The 19,397-nt window shown below is 37.9% G+C and overlaps 2 protein-coding genes across 4 annotated transcripts in view; both read left to right on the forward strand.

Moving 5' to 3' along the window:
- The first annotated feature begins 2,565 nt into the window (after positions 1-2,565).
- The window catches only part of LOC108044938 (limbic system-associated membrane protein), a 32,346-nt gene continuing 15,514 nt past the window's right edge, over positions 2,566-19,397 (forward strand). Inside the window, exons 1-3 of one of the 3 annotated variants that reach the window (XM_044460282.1) lie at positions 2,566-2,850; positions 7,664-7,861; positions 11,378-11,475. In XM_044460282.1, the coding sequence (XP_044316217.1) occupies positions 7,753-7,861; positions 11,378-11,475 (207 nt within the window). In that variant the 5' untranslated portion in view covers positions 2,566-2,850; positions 7,664-7,752. The remainder of the gene's footprint in view (positions 2,851-7,663; positions 7,862-11,377; positions 11,476-19,397) is intronic. The other 2 variants (XM_044460283.1, XM_044460284.1) reach the window with 2 other exon arrangements.
- LOC123037802 lies at positions 14,165-15,693 on the forward strand. Its single transcript, XM_044460281.1, has 2 exons — positions 14,165-15,544; positions 15,600-15,693. Exons 1-2 carry the CDS (start codon positions 14,210-14,212, stop codon positions 15,609-15,611), a joined length of 1,347 nt encoding a protein of 448 aa, XP_044316216.1. The 5' UTR covers positions 14,165-14,209; the 3' UTR covers positions 15,612-15,693.

The raw sequence follows: 19,397 nt of genomic DNA on the forward strand, positions 1-19,397 counted from the left end.
TATAACAATTTAAAAACGTTTTATTTCATAATGGTAAATGGTTAAAAAAGACGGCCATTGGCGACGATTCTTTTAAATAAATTCCATATAAATTCTGGCTGAATACGGCTGGAAAAGATTTCTGGAACGCCCATGTCTGTTAAATTTTATTTATTAGTTATTTAAATATTTATTACTGTGACAAGCTGAAATGTACAAGCTCTTGCAGCTGTTACAAAAGTAAATATTCTATAAAACGCCTTTTTTTTCAAAAGTTGTAAGTCTGAAAGACTAGTTTGGGTAGAAAAAGACCGACGGGCGGACATGTCTAGATTTACTCTTTTGTCGATTCTGTGCAAGAATATATATTTATATAGGGTGCGAGGCGCCTCCTTCATTGCGTTGCAAACTGTTGATACAATTATCATACTATCTGCAAGGATGGTGTCCAAGAAGGAACGCTAAAGTCCAGTTTTACGACTATTATATACCCGTACTCAGCAACCCATAATTCCAATAACTAATTATTTTTCAGTGGCATGACTAAGTTTTCCCGATTTCCCGTGGCAAGATTTTTAAATAAATCAAGAGTACAACTTTCTTTTAACTAAGATTATGGTCAGGTTTCATTTCCGTTTTTATCCACTTAAAAAATGCTTACAGCCAAATAATCGTTTTCCCTCACTTATAAAATAGGTAAAAAAAACGATTTACCAGCAGATTATTGAGTTTAATACCATTGTTACGGTTTCATCCTTGGGTATGTGCGTTACAATTAATTTCAACTTTTAGGATTAATTTATAGGACAGCTATTCAAATTTGCCAAGCTCTAGCATCTTTAATTTCGAAGAGATTACTCAATAAGTTGAATTAGCACTTCATGACCGAAATCGGTTTCCCGAAACTCGAGATAAAAACAAGAGAGAACGCTATAGTCGACTACCTCGACTATTAGATACCGTTACTCAGCTGAACCATCGCAATTGCCTTTAACAGAAATCCTTATCGAGAATTAACGTTGACTCTGTTGAGCACCTTGGCCAGCTGTTTCAAAGTCATCCGTTAGATGGCGCCATGAAAGGCGGAAATGTAGGCGCTAGCCAGGCTTAAGCGTTTAATGGGTTTTTGGGCGTTAGAGTGGGCGTGGCAAACTTTTATTAGGCCAATCGATAGGTATTGACGAAACAAATACATATCAATTAAATTTTCATAATAGCATCAAAACTGTGGCCACAGCTTGTGGCTTGTGGGCGTCAGAGGGGGCGTGGCACCATTTTGAAACAAACTTGCGCTGCGTAGGAACTCCTAAAATCTACATGCAAAATGCTAATCTAGCTTTTATAGTTTCCGAGATCTCAGCGTTCATACGGACAGACAAACGGACAGACGGACATGGCTAGATCGACTCCGCTAGAGATCCTGATCAAGAATATATATACTTTATAGGGTCGGAAACGCTTCCTTCTACCTGTTACATACTTTTGCACGAATACAATATACCCTTTTACTCTACGAGTAACGGGTCTAATTACCATCAAATATAAAAAATGGTTTTAAGGTATAATATCTTTCGATCTAACATATTGACTTACGGAATTATTTTTTGTTTGAAAATATTTACTTTCTTCAACTTAAGTTTACTTTATTTTTTAAAAAACGTAATCCGAATGTTTGAGTATGGCAGTATACAATCACATTAACTTTATGCAACGCGTTAACCGGCCCACAAAAACCAGACTTACCAAGAAAAAATCTTCTATATGAAATCAGCAAGGAGTGGGAATATCGGGAATCGGCTCCTTATCGGGCAACGATTTGGCAAAAATAAATCCACTCTTTTAAGCCAACAAGTGTTTACATACATACAAGAGTATATTCTTATCTATAGATAACACCCTCCGCTACCTATATTGAATAATAAGAAATGTATGCTTCGAAGCATAAATTGAACCCAAACTGGTTAACATCCTCATCGAAGTCGTCTAAAAGAGGGATTTCCCTCATCCCACAATAAATCGCCACGACCAATGACAATTCATATTCCGCCGCACGCACTTGCTTACTATCAACACCCACATCCCCTTCCCTTTGCTAACCCTTCGCTTCGCAATAGAATTCATTCACAAATGTTTGGAACCAGTTTTGCGCGCCCAAAAGTATGCAGAGAGAATTTCCCAGGGCTTCAATCCGATTCAATCGGCTTTCAACCGAGCTGAGAGCGCTTCAGTCGTGGTGAGTTTCCCAAGCACACCCCCCATTGGGCAGCACACACACACACACGCACAGCGCAAGTTAGAAAAAAAGAAGCACAACGAAGTGAAAAGCGCCCGCCAACAAAAAGCAAAATAAAATGTGGCCCGGCAACAACAAAAATCACAGTTGTCTGATTCGTTCGCGGCGCCGCTGCCCACCCTCCCGTCACCCACTAAAAAAGACCACCCTCCCACACACACACCCACCCCCGCCCCAAAAACGACGACGATTCGCCCAAGGAGCATCTTCGGGATCGCTCGGCAGTCGCTTCACGCGACTTTGGCGCCATCGGAATCGAATCGGTGCCTTCAGTGCTACGACAGCGTTCGGCTCGTGCGGTTGACTACTCTGATCCTGCCGGAAAAACGGAAATCTGAACTGAATCCTGAACGGAATCGCGAGTGTTTTGCCGCCAAGTGTTGCTGCATTCGTGTTGCAAGTGAATTAAAATGATGCTCAAAGGCCAGGAGTGACCTGTGCTGAGCGAATTTATCGATAAGAGTTGGTTACTGCAGGCCCAATTCTCATAGAATGAAGACAGCATTCAATTGTGCAATATTTATATAGTGAGTTTCATCAACTCAAAGGAGATAAACTAATAAAATTACCATAGAAAAGTGGGTTAAAGTGTTCGAATACTTTGGGTCTGAAACTCCTTATAAACTTTATAGGAATAACTTTAATACCTTTTAGCTATCAAGTCTAGTTAATCGTGTTAAAATGGTTTCCAAAAACCAACTAATTAATCTGTTTTCTGTAAAGCTTTCGAGTATGGTCGCAATCACAACTGTAAACTGAAAGAACAATCGCTTTCTAATCGCTTGCTTTGATTTCGGCCACTGAAAGCATTCAATAGTCGTTTGCCAGATTTTGCGGATACACCAACAACAAGTAGAACTCGCTCGCGTGCCAAGTCGCGCGCGTTTTTAGCCGCTTGTTGGCAATTTAGCCGCGACTTTGGCGACATTTGCCGTCAGCTGCGTGCTCACTGTAATTATGTTTAAAATAAAACAAAAGGCGAGTTATTTATGAAGCAACAACAATCGAGCCACCCTCGGCGGTCAATGGTCGTCACATGATTTGCTTTCCCAGCTGCAATGCGTGCTCCTGATGGGTATCCTGAAATTTGCCTACAAATGTGTCTGGGCCGCCACTCGACGCTGTTTATTACGAGTGCACGGTTTTAGGCCGGCCAACACGGCCAACAATTGCATATTTTATGTTTCACGGCTGCCGACTGTAATTTAAAGTTCATTGATATCCATAAAGCGCAGGGCCCATGCAAATCCGCTGTCTGTTGCCCATTTGTTGCGAATATGTTGCAGCGCTTTCGGGGTGCCCCGGATATAATACGTTCCCCCACCCCACACCCACTGATTTCCTGGGGGACGAGTGGACTGGACCTGTTTTCGATTTATGGCATTTCTCTATCATTTGCATTTTACATATAATTCCTGATCAGTTGTTATCGCTTGATTGTGATTTCAGCTGGTCCTAAACCAAAGCCGAATGTGCAGTTTATAGCTGGTGCACGTGGCGCCTGAAAACTTGTTATGGAAATTAAAACATGTTGACTCAAATTTGGGATCTCTGTTCTGCTGCAGTACGCTCCTGGGGCTAAGTCCTTAAATCCGTTCAAACACAAAAACACGCCCACACTATCAATTGCAAATTGCCCGGCGTCTACTTCTGTGAGGCATACAAAAATTCCATTTGCCCTCAAGCGATATCGAACTGGCTTGTGAACCCGCTCGTCAGTTTGACATAATGGCCAGCATGTGGGGGACTGGTCTGGTCTGGGCCTTCCTACCATTGTTGTTGCTGTTGTTAATAACAAGCGATAATAATCAACTTCCGTGCTGGAAAGTGAGCGGTGAAGAAAATTCTGAAAATCCGAGTGAAACTTTGCTTAGAGGCGCCGTCAGCTGAGCAGTTTGAGTTATGCAAATTTTATGCAGGGTCCGTTAACTGGGTTTCACCTATTCTAGGCTGGATTGAAAAATAAAAAGCAGGAGGCAAATATTTTTGAAAAATGCCGAAGTAACATCGCGATAAAGAGCTAGCTTTATCACGTGTTAATTAATGTTTGCGTTGGAAATTGAATTTTGACTCATTGTATAGCTCTAGATGTTTGGTCAACGTATATCGCTTCTTTATTGGGCTTCCCTTTTCAGCATAAATATTATTTTTAAAGAAGGAATCCCTTATGGCACACAATTTAAGTCGCAAGGGGAGCTTAGGGTGCGGAGATTTTGCTATAATTTAGCAGCTGATTATATACATTGGGGCATGGGAGAAAAAGTACTGTGCATGTCCGAAACCATAAAAGTTATATATGACTTGGACGCCACAAAGTGGCCATGGGTACCTTTTATTATTTGTCATAAATATTTGCTTCAGGCTGCTTTAAAAAAATGAGCTAAGAAGACTTTTATTATTCGAAGCAGTTACAGCCCAAAAACATTAGAATTTCTGATATAAAACCAGATTCAATAAAACGATCTATCCGAAATATTGTCTTGCCTTTTCTAACTTTTCACTTAATAATAAGAAATAACAGAGATATTGTATTTATTTTATTATCTCCAATTGACGTTGGTACTTTCAAATTCGTTTGGTGAGATTAAAGGATTAACAGAAAATAATATAAAATTATAATAATACATTTGAAAAACATTCAATATCCAATGAGATTCCCAATATAATAAATAAAAGACTGAAAAAAATAAAATTTCTTAAGTCTTTTCCCAAATAAGAATTCTAATTTGGATTAATTCAAATTAACAGTGATTCATAAATTATAGAAATTTTTCTCCAATCGACATAAAATTTCGGAAAGTAAATTTAAAATAACATGATCACTCAATAATAAGTATAAACAATAATAAGTATAAATTTCAAAGATTCAGCCATCCATTTCTCGAAATTCAGCTAGTAGGATGATTGCCTTAAACTTATCGTTATTGATAGTTGTTAATGATTACCAAATATAGATCCTAATTTCTCGATAGTTATTAATCCCCTCGCTCACCAAATTTCCAAAAAAAACCGCCATGACTAAATATGCAAAGAGGGACTTTCGACACATCCACTTCGATATGGCTTCGGATTGTGGTCAGGCTATGGGCCTAAAGCCAAGCCACCACCTGCCCCGACTCCAGCTCCTGACGTGGCCCGCATGCTCTAAATTATTAATAATATTGCCATGCCCATTTGCTAGACATTTTTAGTGCCTACCGCCAGTCTTGCCTCACCCCCTCCCTCAACCATTTGCAGTGCTGTCGCTTGCCGGTTGTCTTTTGTAGTCTACTTTCCTGGGCATGCAATGCGGACTTAAGTGTGTGTGTTATGTGTATGACAAAGGACACATACCACACATGCCGGCAACTTTGCTTTCAATTCCGCTAAATTATGAAAAAATCAATATGAACTCCAGGGGAAGGGAAAAGGAATTTTAATGAAATGTCAGTTTAAAATGGTTCCTGTCAGTTTGCGGGCGCCAGAAAGTAGGCTTTTATTTTTTCAAACCAAAAATCGTTTGCATGTTGAGACTCATGGCCGAGTCAGCTGGAAAGTTAATCAAGGTTCCCAAATCATATAAAAGGATTTATATATTGATATTTGTGTCGGACAGACTATTACTTTTTTGTTGGTCTAGTATTCACTTTATTTCATAAATAAAATAAATTCGATTTCTTTATTCTGAGATATAAAATAAAATTTCAAGAATCTAATAATCAATGTTTAAAAAGTGATCTTCCTTTGCCCTTTACAGTATAGAACACTGATTTTTATAACTTTTAATTACTAAACACTACATTATTAATAAACAATTTTAAAACAAATCGCAACTGAACAAATTATTTCAATTGACAATTATTTTGTTCTTATTCGACGTAAAACAGGTTCAGTTTATGTTCAACAACTTTTATATTTCTTAATAAATATTCCACCGCAAACACAAACTATTTATATATTATTCACTTATTTAAAAGAAAGCGTTTTCAATCAAATTTATATATATTTTATGAAAGGCGTCAAAAGCCAGTCTGTTCATATGGGCAAAAGAATTGTATTTTGATGTGTAGCAGGTGGATTGCAAACATGAGTTCACTTGAATTGGCAAACAAGTAAAGAGTTCAAGTTAAGTCACCTGCAAATTATAAGCAAGTAAGCAATGTGTTTTTTAAGTAGTGAAACGGTTTTGATCACCCACTTTGCATATAAAGTAATTAGGAACACTGGATGTCCGGATTCAGGAGCAACGGAAAAGTTTGATTACAACTGCAGTGCCCAAAAGTCGTCCACATAAGTTCGTGACACTCGGGCTGGGTCTTAAAAAAGCGGAGGTGAACTTATCTTAGTTTCCGCATGAGGCACAACTATTTCAGACCTATCAGAGGTCCGTCAGGATGCACGGTTTGATGCTTTATTTACGAGTTCACAGCGGTGCGGCAGCCAACGAAACATTTCATTTCCGCTCCGTAAACAGTTTTGCCCTCCGGACACGTTTAAAAGCCGTGAAACAAAACGAGGCGAGCCAAAATGAAATGAGCAGAGAGGAAGAGCATGCAACACCTTTTCAAGAAGATAGTTGCAGGCTGGTAGTTAATTTCTGGCAGCTGTTCGCCTGCAGAATTTACACAGCCAGAACACGCAAAATAAGCCAAGAGCGGGCTTCACCTGGAGAAAGAAATATGCTGAGCCCGCCTCGATAGCACAGGATACGTCCGGAGAGGAAGGCCGTTGGCCCTCGTGCTTTGTGTTTTGGGCTTTGGGCCTCAACTCGTGGTCCCGCCACCGGCTCTGGTTTAAACTTGAAACTTTTTAATTTGGCGTATTTTCGACCGGCATCGCGATTATTGTTTGCCATTGTTTCGTAGTTTTGATTCTGTTTTCAAGTACTTTTTGTTGAACTTTGCCCTGTTGCCTGTTTACACGCATAAATAGCAACAGCAACAGCAATATCCAGAAGTTGCTGCCATTAGAGGCGCGCTAATGACTGCCAATTACGAGGCGCGCGGATATTGCCCACTCAATCCCACACCATATTCTCGAGCGGTTTCTGGGAGGGCAAGTTTGAAAATCTTGTTTGTCTTTTACACTCTATTTGAACGGCTTAGTTTCATCTAGGATCGGATTAGAGAACTCTGATGTGTATTTACACATGTCAAAATACATGCTTGTTATTCGAGCGGTGTCATTATGCGACTTTCTACTGGGTAATAAGGTTTTAATATTCTTGACGAACTCAATAACTAAATAAAAATGCAAATCTATTACTATCGATACATTTTCAAAAAGCCACACATATAAACGATATCGAACCTTTACACCTCGTTAAAAATTTTGGCATTAAATAGTTATAATATTAAATCTACAAACGTGTCTTTGTCTTTTTTTATCATGATTTTTTAAACATATTTTAAGAATTTACAAGTGAATACTCGACAAAACAACTCGATGGTTTCCAGTCACTGACAAACTTAATCAAACAAATCTAAGTACATATATCCAAAATGCAAACCACCTATACCCAAATCCGTGCGATAAATATTATCCTGCTCCTTATCCTGATGAGTCAGCAATGCAAACTTCAGAGAGTGGAGGTGCCAGCTGAAGTTATCGGTAAGTCAGTTTCTTCTGGAATACAACAAGTTATTAGAAAATAATCTTAAAAAACTTTATTATTAAAACTGTATTTTCGCAGGTAAACTGTTTTTATTCCATTTTTAAACAAACAATTAGAGCTCTTCTCGATTTTTTGTGTTAGGATAAGATTAGATGTAAGTTTGAAAGCACTCTTGTATATAATTTGGCTTAAGAGTTCTTTAATATTTAAAAAAGGAACCCATGTTCTCGATTGAAGATAACGTGGCTAAATAAGTTCATGTGTTATTATTATTTAAAAAAATCATTTAACTTAATTTTTGATGGTTTCTGGTTAAGTGTTAAGTGTTAAAAAAACAAAAATTGTGCAACCTTGATTTGTCTATTTTAAAATTTATGTATGCGTGCAACTTTACGGAGTTATATTTTGCAGTCTTGTGTTAATTTATAATTCATGTGTAAAGGAAAACCCTAGAAATCCAATTTTAAACGCTTATAATATTAAGGGCACAGCTTTGACCCTATAACGTACATATATTTTTGATCAGTATCACCAGGCGCTCTGATGTTTCCATTACTCTGAGATATATTAATTTTTAACGGTTTTACTGCTTCCATAAGAACACCTAACTTCTTTGATTTTAAGCATCGGCTTGCCGAGGTTTGATTGCTTTTTTGTTTTTGGTAACATATAACATAATTCTCAAATGGATTTAAGATATGACTAGTTGCCAGTATCTCCATCATTTTTAAATGCTATTTCTCCACCGTTCACATAACAATTTCAGCAGTACTTATTTGTTAATCGTGTTCGAATGTGACGCGAATATTTTGTGTTTTTTTTTGTTCTGAAAGACTTATTCTTTTATTTTCTTTAAATATTACAGGAATAACAAATAAGAAAATTGTACAAACTATTCGGCTATTCGAAGGTTATATACCCTGGCAGCTTTAACAAAAGAGTCATTTTTTAAAACGACTAAGTATAGATTGTAGTTCGTAAATGTTTTAAAACTTTCTTGGTTTATCGATTCATTTTTTGTTGGTTCCTATGGCAGCTATATGACATAGTCGTTTTATTTTTAACGTCGTTCGATCCGGACTTAATTACTATGTGCAATAAAAAAAGAGTCTTAAAAAAGATTAATTCCTTTAAAATAAGAGATTAGTTTGCGTAGAGGTAATCGGAGAGACTAGGTCGGAAATATAAACACTCTCGGCAGCGATATAAACCACAATCCATATTAAATCACAGGCTGCTTTCGTCATAATTGAGTTGTTGTAGTCGGCCAAAGCCCTTTTTTTAAGGCATGAACCATTTTTTTTCTGAAAGTACTTGAAATCGCTTTTCCATTTAAATAGTCTGAAATACAATTAAATACCTAAGACAAGAATGATTAATTCGTATTCAGGCACGGAAGATAATTTTATCTTATTTTTCAGACATTGTTTTTAAATTTTGCTGTCATTTATTTCTGTTATTTAGGATTAAGTCCAAAAGTTTGTGAGACCATTTTATTTTATTTATTGTCTACTTTAAGATTGTAGATGTTTTGTTTAAAAGAGCCGTCCGATTTGCAATGGTATAAAAATACTTGTTTTAAGGTGGATTAAAAACAGCGTTAATGATTTATTTATTTTTGAAATTCTTATGCGCGGTTGGTATATTACCAAATGTAATGGCAAAAAATGAATTCTTATTTTTTTACAGTTTTTAAGTCGAAATTTAATTTTTTTATGATTGTACGAAAACCAGCATGTGTCTAAAGAATTCCAGTAGGTGCATATTTAACAAGAAAGGAAAGCTAACTTCGGGCGGAGCCGAAGTTGATATACCCTTGCAGAATATTCCATAAATTATATTCTCCAAAATTATTCATATGATGCATTCTTAATACTTATAAAAAGTCCCAACTTCCTAACTTTAAAACAAGAGAGAACGCTATAGTCGGGTGCCCCGACTATCAGATACCCGTTACTCAGGTAAAGGGAGTGCGAGGGAGATGGAGATAGAAATTTTGATCACGCATAACTTTTTAACGAATGGTCCGATTTGAAAAATTTCTTCTACATTTCGATAGGTATTGATAAACACAATAAAACTGCATTTTTACTTTTCCGAAATATTTAAATTTTTAAAATCGTATATAAGCGATTGTGGGCGTTAAAGGGGGCGTGGCACCATTTTGAAACAAACTTGCGCTGCGTAGGAACTCCTAGAATCTGCTTGCAAAATGCCAATCTTCTAGCTTTTATAGTTTCCGAGATCTCAGCGTTCATACGGACAGACAGACGGACAGACAGACGGACAGACGGACAGACGGACAGACGGACATGGCTATATCGACTCGGCTAGTGACCCTGATCAAGAATATATATACTTTATAGGGTCGGAAACGCTTCCTTCTAGCTGTTACATACTTTTGCACGAATACAATACACCCTTTTACTCTACGAGTAACGGGTATAAACACCAAAGTTATGACATTTCCAATCGTTCAGTTATATGGCAGCTATAAGATATAGTCGGCCCATCCTTATGAAATTTGGTGGGTCGGATTGATTGGCCAAAAATAAAACCCATAGAAAATCCCAACTTCCTAACTTTACAAACACCAAAGTTATGGCATTTCCGATCAATCAGTTATATGGTGGCTATAGGATATAGTCGTCCGATCCTTATGAAATTCGGTAGGTCAGAATGATTAGCCAAAAATAAAACCCATAGAAAATCTCAACTTCCTAACTTTAAAAACACCAAAGTTATGGCTTTTCCGATCGTTCAGTTATATGGCAGCTATATGATATAGTCGCCCGATCCGGCTCGTTCCGACTTATATACTACCTGCAATAGAAAGACAACTTTTGGGAAAGTTTCAAGCAGAAAGCTTTGAAACTGAGGGACTAGTTTGCGTAGAAACGGACGGACGGACGGACAGACGGACGGACAGACGGACAGACGGACAGACGGACATGGCTAGATCGACTCTCCTGGTGATGCTGATCAAGAATATATATACTTTATAGGGTCGGAAATGTCTCCTTCACTGCGTTGCAAACTTTTGACTGAAATTATAATACCCTCTGCAAGGGTATAAAAAGTATAATAAAACCGACTAAATAAACTAAAATGGGCCATTTCTGGGTATACCGCAAATATAATGCAGTTTATTTTATCTATACAGACTGATTTTACTGGATAACTAATTCGTGTGCTAGAGCTCGTCAGTAAAAGAAAAAGTGAAATTTGTTATGAGGATTTTGATGTCTAATATCTTATGTATTAAGATAGCGTACTCTTACATAATCGTCAAATTTTATTTTTACAAAAGGAATAGCAATATCGTAAAAATATTTATAGTCAACATTTTATAACATACAATAGATAAAAGAGAATACCTGATAGTATCTAACCTCTTTCAAGACTATAAGAATAATCAATATTTAAGCTATCACATTTATCTTAATATTCCAATTATTTTCCAATCAAGCTGACTACGCTCACAACACAAATATCCCTTGACTTTATTACAGTTGATCCCAAATTTAGTTCCCCAATTGTGAATATGACAGCGCCCGTGGGACGTGATGCCTTCCTAACGTGCGTCGTCCAGGACCTGGGTCCTTACAAGGTGAGTTCGGGGGGCAGCCAATCCGTTAATAACCGAACTTAAATTAGCAAATCAGTGGGAAGCATTCTCTGCGCTGCGAGCTGGGGCTCAATTACACACTCAATAAGCAGCCACAAAACCGAAACCGGCCGCATTAATATTCATTAACATTTCACCATCCCGGACACGGCGTGTAATCTCAAAGACCAAATCTCGACACCCAAAAGCGGGCAACAAGAGTTGAATGGCAGTCGGAATGAAAGTGAAAATAAAAACATAAATAGGGATATGCCGGGCTTACTGGATGACAAAAGCGAAAATCACATAAAAAGTAATTGAAATATGAATGAGGACGTGTTAAGCGAGTCCGGAGTGGCGTCCTTTTCCCCCCCTCGGTGTCTGTGTCTGCGTCTGTGTTTTATTTGTGTTTGCATTTGCATTCGTTTGTCCCGCTGGGGGAGCAAGTGTATCCGTATCCGTATCTGAATCCGAAGCAGCCACCAGGTAACAGCGGGTGTAGATCTCCATTGAAGCGAAAAGCTTTGTGCCCTCACTTCGCTGGGGTTGGTAACCGGGTCGTCCTGTGTGGCATGATGGGGAGAATAGGGGGAAAAGGAGCAGGGGAGCAGGGGAGCAGGGCGCAAGGACGCCAGGGAGGGCCACCCTCAGCCTGTGCCGTGCACAATTAAGCAATGTTCCGCTCAAAGATAATTGAGCAGGCACTTGGGTGTAATTACTTACTTTATGCTGACAGCGTTCTGGGACCCAAAACAAACCCAAATTCAATTTAATCGAAAATAATTCATTAGCCATCGATGGAACCGACTGGAAATTAGCCAGTACTTAATTTATTTATGTGCATACTAAGATATGCGGTTTCACAAATAAGTCAAATAGCTTCACGTGTTGACATGTCGGCCGAATGGAAATGGGCCCAGAAGCTCCCAAGCCTCGTTTTCCCATGCAAAGGTCGAAGTAAAGGGTATGACCCTCCCCCATGTACTCCCCATGTACAAAATATTTCAGCTTTTTAGCTTACAAGCTGCGTGCTCTATCGCATAATAATTTACCAGGGTAATTGTACAATTACGAGCTTCTCCATGCGACTGTGTGGCAGTGTGTGCGTGTGGATTAAAATTTCTTGAATAGTTCTGGGAATAGATTTTTTGTGTATAATTGAACAGCGTTGCATGCTAGTTATGCTTAGTTTGGCAGTGTGATTCATGACTGACAGGCTGCGATAGCTACTGTATGCTAAATGCAAGGATATGCCCGGCATGTGATTTAAGTCAGTGAATTTTCTTATTTATATTCGAATTTAAAGAAGAAAAAAGAATACTTAGTGAATAATAGGAAAGGTTAGGTACAAATAAGATTATTTGTTTCATATCGTAGCATTATGTTTCAAGAATTTTGTGTCAAAAATTTCATGTAACGATCGGCATTTTAAAACTTTTCAGCCAACTAATTATAAACTTAGCACACACCCCAAAGGTATATATAAAATAAATACTCGATTTTAGGTTTTATGGAATCTATACATAAGTTGGTCTAAAAAATGAGATCCTAAACTAAATTTTTTAAACTTATATGTAATAAGAAACTTTTGCTACCATAAAAAAAAAAAGAAAAACAGATAGAGACCATTACAACATTTTATAAAAACTTCTCATTCGTCTCTCTGTAATGGGATATTTTTCCATTTCTGTATGTTTTTCCTTTAGCGTGCCGAATCAGAAAATTGTATAAAATTTACTTGATTTTATTTTAATTTACCAGAAAATATAATAATTTTTCGTAGCAGATATTGATACCAGAAATTTAGGAAGTTTTAATTTTGGAAATGCTTTTTGGTTTTGTTTATCAATTATTACTAAAAAGTTCGCAAATGGAAAAGATCTATACAATTGTACATAGCTTCGCTGTTCTTGGAAATAAATCCTTTCATTAAATATTCTATATCAGATTATATTATATAAAAAGAAGGAACTTATAATTTTTCATTTAATGAACAGCAGAACTATTTATGTATCCTGTAGTTGGAGAAATTGTACATATGTTTTCTCGCCAAATTGGTTTTGCATAGTTTCCAGTGGTCTCAAATAATCCAAACTAAAAGGGTTCTCAACGGAATCGAGCTGCTGTTTTTATGTTTGAAGAATAAGATTGGAATGTTGAGGAATTAAAATATATTTAAAATTGTACAGTATTGGCATGGATTATCAGATTGGGACCGTAAGGAACATGCTACTCTGGTATCCATATCCATACTTTTCTAAATGTAAACATTTTAAATTCAAGACATTACATCCAAAATTCAAATTTCAAAATAACCATACATTTTTATCAATATATAATTGGTTCTGACAATCATTTTAGATTATTAACCCTCTAACCATACATTCCAGAATAATAAAAAAGGACAAAAGCTTTCGGTTACCTGTTAGGTGAGAAAAAGTGAAATTATGAAGTTGAGTCTTATGTATTGTAGTAGGCAACCTTACGCCCGATAAACTATCGATTGTTAATGTTAAGCTAACATTAAGTATAACATAATCTTTAAGGAAGCCCAATGTTAATCATTCTTGGTATATGCATTGAATAAAGCGGACGTGTTATAATAAAAAGTGCCTAAAGTATTAAATATACCGGTCCTCTCACAAATTCAGAAGTGGGATTAATCTACGCAATGGACGATATAAACTTCAACAATTTCTCGGTTGTTCAACTAAAAAGATGGCTTTCCGCGTTGGGAATGCCAACTCAAGGCCTTAAGGCCGAATTGATGGCTCGTCTTGGGCGTGTTCCTCCCGAGGAGCGCGGCCAGGCACCACGCGAAGACGCCAACCCAAATTCTGGAGAAGATCGACCCGTTAACGAGGATTCTGAAGAAGATCAACCCGCTAACGAAGAAGAAGAAGTTCAAGGCGACGCCTCCGCCCATCAACTTCAGGGCGCCGAGGGCAACGTGAACATCGCACCAGCGGCTTCTCAGAGGGTGTTCTCCCGAGATGCCCTTGAGCAACATGAACTTCTTGCCATCATAAGGCAGCTGCAGGCAGAAGTAAGTGCGCATCGCAATTTGTTGCAACAAGCGCAGACACGTGGCGCCGCACAACAACAAGCAGTTGACAATAGTGGCAACCTCGGAGACTCGAACATTCTACCGCGGTCGCAAATGCATGCATCGTCTGGCAACCCTACCAGTCTGATCGTGCTACCGACCTCAGACGACAATGCATCTGGTGGCGGCATTACAAGCTCAAACGTTTTGCCAGCCCTGCAAGGCCTTGCATCGAGTGTCAACAGCAGTGGTTTGGCAGTATTCGGCTCAACGAACAACAACACCGCCGTTTTCAACGCCGACGGAGCTGCCAGCCGAGCTACATCAGCAACATCGTTATCTTTCGCCAAAGAAGCAGCCATAGACTTTGACGAAAACATGTGTGCTCGCATCTGGGTGGAACACCTTAAGAACATTGGTCAAGTATATGTTTTGGCCGACGACTGTCTAAGGATGCTGTTCATCACCAAGCTGAAGGGAAAGGCACAGCGTTGGTTACACGCCAACCCCACTAGAATGCTGGAACCTTTCGAGAGGCTATGCGAGCAGCTGATTATGGCCTTCGGGCAAATGTCTTCAAAATCCGAGCAGCGTCGCAAGTTCGAGCAACGGAAATGGCAACAAACCGAGCGTTTTGCCATGTACTTCGAAGACAAGATGATGTTGGCTCAACCCATCAACCTGGAGACAGATGAGCTTTTGGAACAAATCATCGAAGGAGTGCCATCAGCCAATTTAAGGGATCAAGCACGCATTCAACGATTCGCCAACCCGGAGCAGATGCAGCAAGCCTTCGCAAATATCTGCCTCCCGCAGATAATCGAGACCAACGCAGCGAAGAAGACATCTAGGGAGGCCTCTGGAAACAACGAATTGCGCTGCAGAAACTGTAACTCCAAGGGCCATTTCGCAAAGGATTGCCGCAAGCCAAAAAGGGCTCCCGGATCTTGTTTCGCATGTGGAGAAATGGGGCACTTCGTAGGGCAATGCCCTAAGAGGAAGAGCGCCAGCGACAACAACAATTATGTAAGATCTATGCAAATTTATTTCGTTTCGTTTTCTAATGTACCAATTATTGCAGAATGTCTCATAGACTCAGGCAGCGCGATTTCATTTATAAAACTTTCCAAAGTCCCATATGGAATACACATTACTAAAGTTAAGACTTCATATTTTGGTATAAATAAGAGCCAACTTAATGTAAAAGGAAAAACTTTGTGTTTTATCATGAAGAAAGGAATAAAAATTTGTTTTGATTTAATAATTGTCGCTGATGAGTCCATGAGCCATGATGCAATTCTGGGAAGGGATTTCATGGATATCTTTGGTTTAAGCATTAATCTAGACACCCTTGACACTATTAAGGATAGTAGTTGTAATATTAACAAAAATAACTCACTGTCTCACACTTGCAACTTGAACCTTTATTGTGGAACGAAGGATCAACGACATAGAATGGCTGATTTATCTGAAGATGTTTGTACGGATTGTCTAGGACATTTAACTGGAAATGAAACTGTTAAGGAGCAACTGTTAGCAAATGAAACTGTTAAGGAGCAACTGTTAGGAAATGAAACTGTTAAAGAGCAACTGTTAGGAAATAAGACTATTAGGGAACAATTAATGGAAGGAGATACTGTTGAGAAGCAACTCGTAGGAGAAGAGACTGTTAAGAACCAACTATTAGAAAATAAAACTTTTAAGGAGGAACTGTTAGGAATACAAACCGAAAAACTGACAAAGAGCATTTTAGCAGAAACGTTTGATGAGGATATGTTAGGCATCAACATAGTTGATGATCAATTCCCGGATTATAGCATTGGTAATGAAATCGACTACGAAACCAAGTGCAGGTTTGTCAAAATGTTTAAAACGTTATACGGTACTGCAAAAAGACCAGAAATACCTTTTATCAGATGTGAAATGAAAATTAACATAGAAAAATCGAAGCCGTTTAGTTGTTCACCTAGGAGACTATCATATAATGAAAAGGATCAGCTTCAGAAAATGTTAGACGAATACCTAGATAAAGGCATTATAAGAAATAGCGACTCGGAATATGCTTCCCCAATCGTGTTGGTAAAGAAGAAAACTGGTGATCTTAGATTGTGCATAGACTATCGCAAGCTTAATAAAGTTCTAATAAAAGACAACTATCCTCTGCCTTTAATAGATGACCTCTTGGATAAGCTAGTCAATAAAAGTGTATTTTCAAAGCTCGATCTGAAAAATGGATATTTCCACGTATTCGTGAGCAATGATTCGATAAAGTATACGTCTTTTGTGACTCCTTTAGGACAGTTTGAATTTTTGAGGATGCCCATGGGAATAAAAAATGCTTCAGCCGTTTTTCAACGCTTCGTAAACAAGATTTTTTCTGATTTGATCAGAGAAAATAAAGTTATTGTATATATGGATGACATAATGGTAGCCAGCACAGATATAGAGGAACATTTAAGTACATTAAAGGAAGTATTTATACGTTTAGTTAATAATAGGTTAGAGCTGCGGCTGGATAAGTGTGAGTTTATGCAGTCAAGCATAAAATATTTAGGATTCTTCATAACTAAAGAAGGAATTAGAGCAGATGATAGAGGTCTTGACGCTATTGAAAACTTTCCGATCCCAGAAAAATTACACAATGTTCAAAGCTTTTTGGGTTTATGCTCATATTTCAGACGCTTTATAAAAGATTTTTCTATTTTAGCCAAGCCACTTTACGATATGTTAAGAAAAGATAAGGACTTTACGTTTACAGAGAAAGAGTTTAATTGTTTTTTAAATCTTAAGAAAAAACTAATCGAGTCCCCTGTCTTGGCTATTTATGATCACAAAGACGATGTCGAGTTACATTGCGATGCAAGCTCTTTAGGATTCGGTGCAGTTTTAATGCAAAAGAAAGGGGATGGAAAATTTCATCCCGTGTTCTATTTCTCAAAGCGAACAACAGAAACTGAGTCCAAGTACCACAGCTTTGAGCTAGAAACATTGGCTATCATATACGCCCTTCGCAGATTTCGAATTTACCTTCACGGAAGGCATTTTAAGATAATAACCGATTGTAATTCTTTAACCCTTACTTTAAATAGGGTCGACCTAAACCCTAGAATTGCCCGGTGGGCACTCGAACTTCAAAATTTTGATTACGAAGTAGTTCATCGATCGGGAAATAAAATGCAGCACGTAGATGCTCTAAGTAGGTGTCATATATTGACGATTGAGGCCAATAGTTTTGAAGATAATCTGTTAATCTGTCAATCAAAAGATTCAAAAATTTTACAAGTTCGAAACCAGCTAGAGAAAAATCAACTTAAAATGTTTGAAATGAGAAACGGGGTCGTGTACAGAAAATGGAACGACGACAGATTGTTATTTTATGTCCCTGAAGAAATGGAGAGTCATATTTTACATAAATATCACAATGAACTTGGACACATTGGTAGAGATAAAATGTTAGACGCTATTTTAAAAACATATTGGTTTGATAAAATGAAAGAGAAGTGCAGTAGTCACATTGAAAATTGCCTAAAATGTGTTGCATTTGCACCAAAAACGGGGAAATCAGAAGGTTTTCTGCATAGTATTCCGAAAGGGGACAAGCCATTCGAGTTGCTGCATATCGATCACTACGGACCAGTAGATAAAGGAAGAGCAAATAAACACATATTTCTGATTGTAGACGGTTTTACTAAGTTCGTAAGACTGTACACAACTAAGACAACAAATACAAAAGAAGTTTTAAAAGCATTAAGCGACTACTTCAGGGCTTATAGCACACCAAAGACGATTGTATCAGACAGAGGTAGTTGTTTTACCTCTAATGATTTCGAACAATTCTTGTCTCAGAGGAACGTAAAGCACTTGAAAATTGCAACAGGGTCTCCACAAGCCAACGGACAGGTGGAGCGTATAAACAGGAGCATTGGCCCTATGATTGCAAAACTTACAGAACCAGAAAACGGTGCACATTGGGACACAGTAATTGAGCAAGTAGAATATACCCTTAATAACACTATACATAGAAGCATTAAACAGATCCCGAGCAAGATGCTTTTTGGTGTTCAACAGAAAGGAGAGATCGTAGATGAGCTTAGAGAAAAATTAGAAGAAATAAAAGATACGATTGTTACTGAAAGTTTAGAGGAAATTCGACTAAAAGCAATAGATAATCAAAATCAAGCACAGGCATACAATAAAACTTATTTTGACAAGAAAAAGAAAAAGGCCAAGGACTACGGAAAGCGGGATTACGTCATGGTAAAAAACTTTGATAGCACAGCAGGAGTTGCGAGAAAGTTGATCCCCAAGAATAAAGGACCATATGTTATAGCCAAAGTGCTTCGGAACGACAGGTTCTTGTTGCAAGACGTTGAAGGCTTTCAAGTATCGCGAAATCCGTACAAGGGTGTCTGGAGTGCTCAAAATATAAGACCATGGATAGGAAAAAGGAAAACATTGTAAAACTTAAGATTACATAACCACTTTGTATTAAGATAAGAGTATTGTAATTAGCTTTAACTTTAGTTTTAAGAATCTCAGGATCAGGGGATCCAAGTCGCAGGACGGCCGAATTGTAGTAGGCAACCTTACGCCCGATAAACTATCGATTGTTAATGTTAAGCTAACATTAAGTATAACATAATCTTTAAGGAAGCCCAATGTTAATCATTCTTGGTATATGCATTGAATAAAGCGGACGTGTTATAATAAAAAGTGCCTAAAGTATTAAATATACCGGTCCTCTCACAGTATTTGTATGATACTCTAAAAAACATTTTTTTTATGTGCAGCGCAAATGCAGTTTGCATTTTGTGCAAATGCACTGCGGTTGAGTGATATGTCAGTACTTGTGCCATTTTCTTCCATTATCCCGATTCAA

This window comes from Drosophila rhopaloa, unplaced genomic scaffold, assembly GCF_018152115.1.
Source record: "Drosophila rhopaloa isolate 14029-0021.01 unplaced genomic scaffold, ASM1815211v1 contig_2, whole genome shotgun sequence".
In the NCBI taxonomy this organism is placed as follows: domain Eukaryota; kingdom Metazoa; phylum Arthropoda; class Insecta; order Diptera; family Drosophilidae; genus Drosophila; species Drosophila rhopaloa.

Excerpts from the sequence above, each read along its gene's own strand:
- LOC123037802 (XM_044460281.1), top strand. The coding sequence starts at position 14,210 with ATGCCAACTCAAGGCCTTAAGGCCGAATTGATGGCTCGTCTTGGGCGT.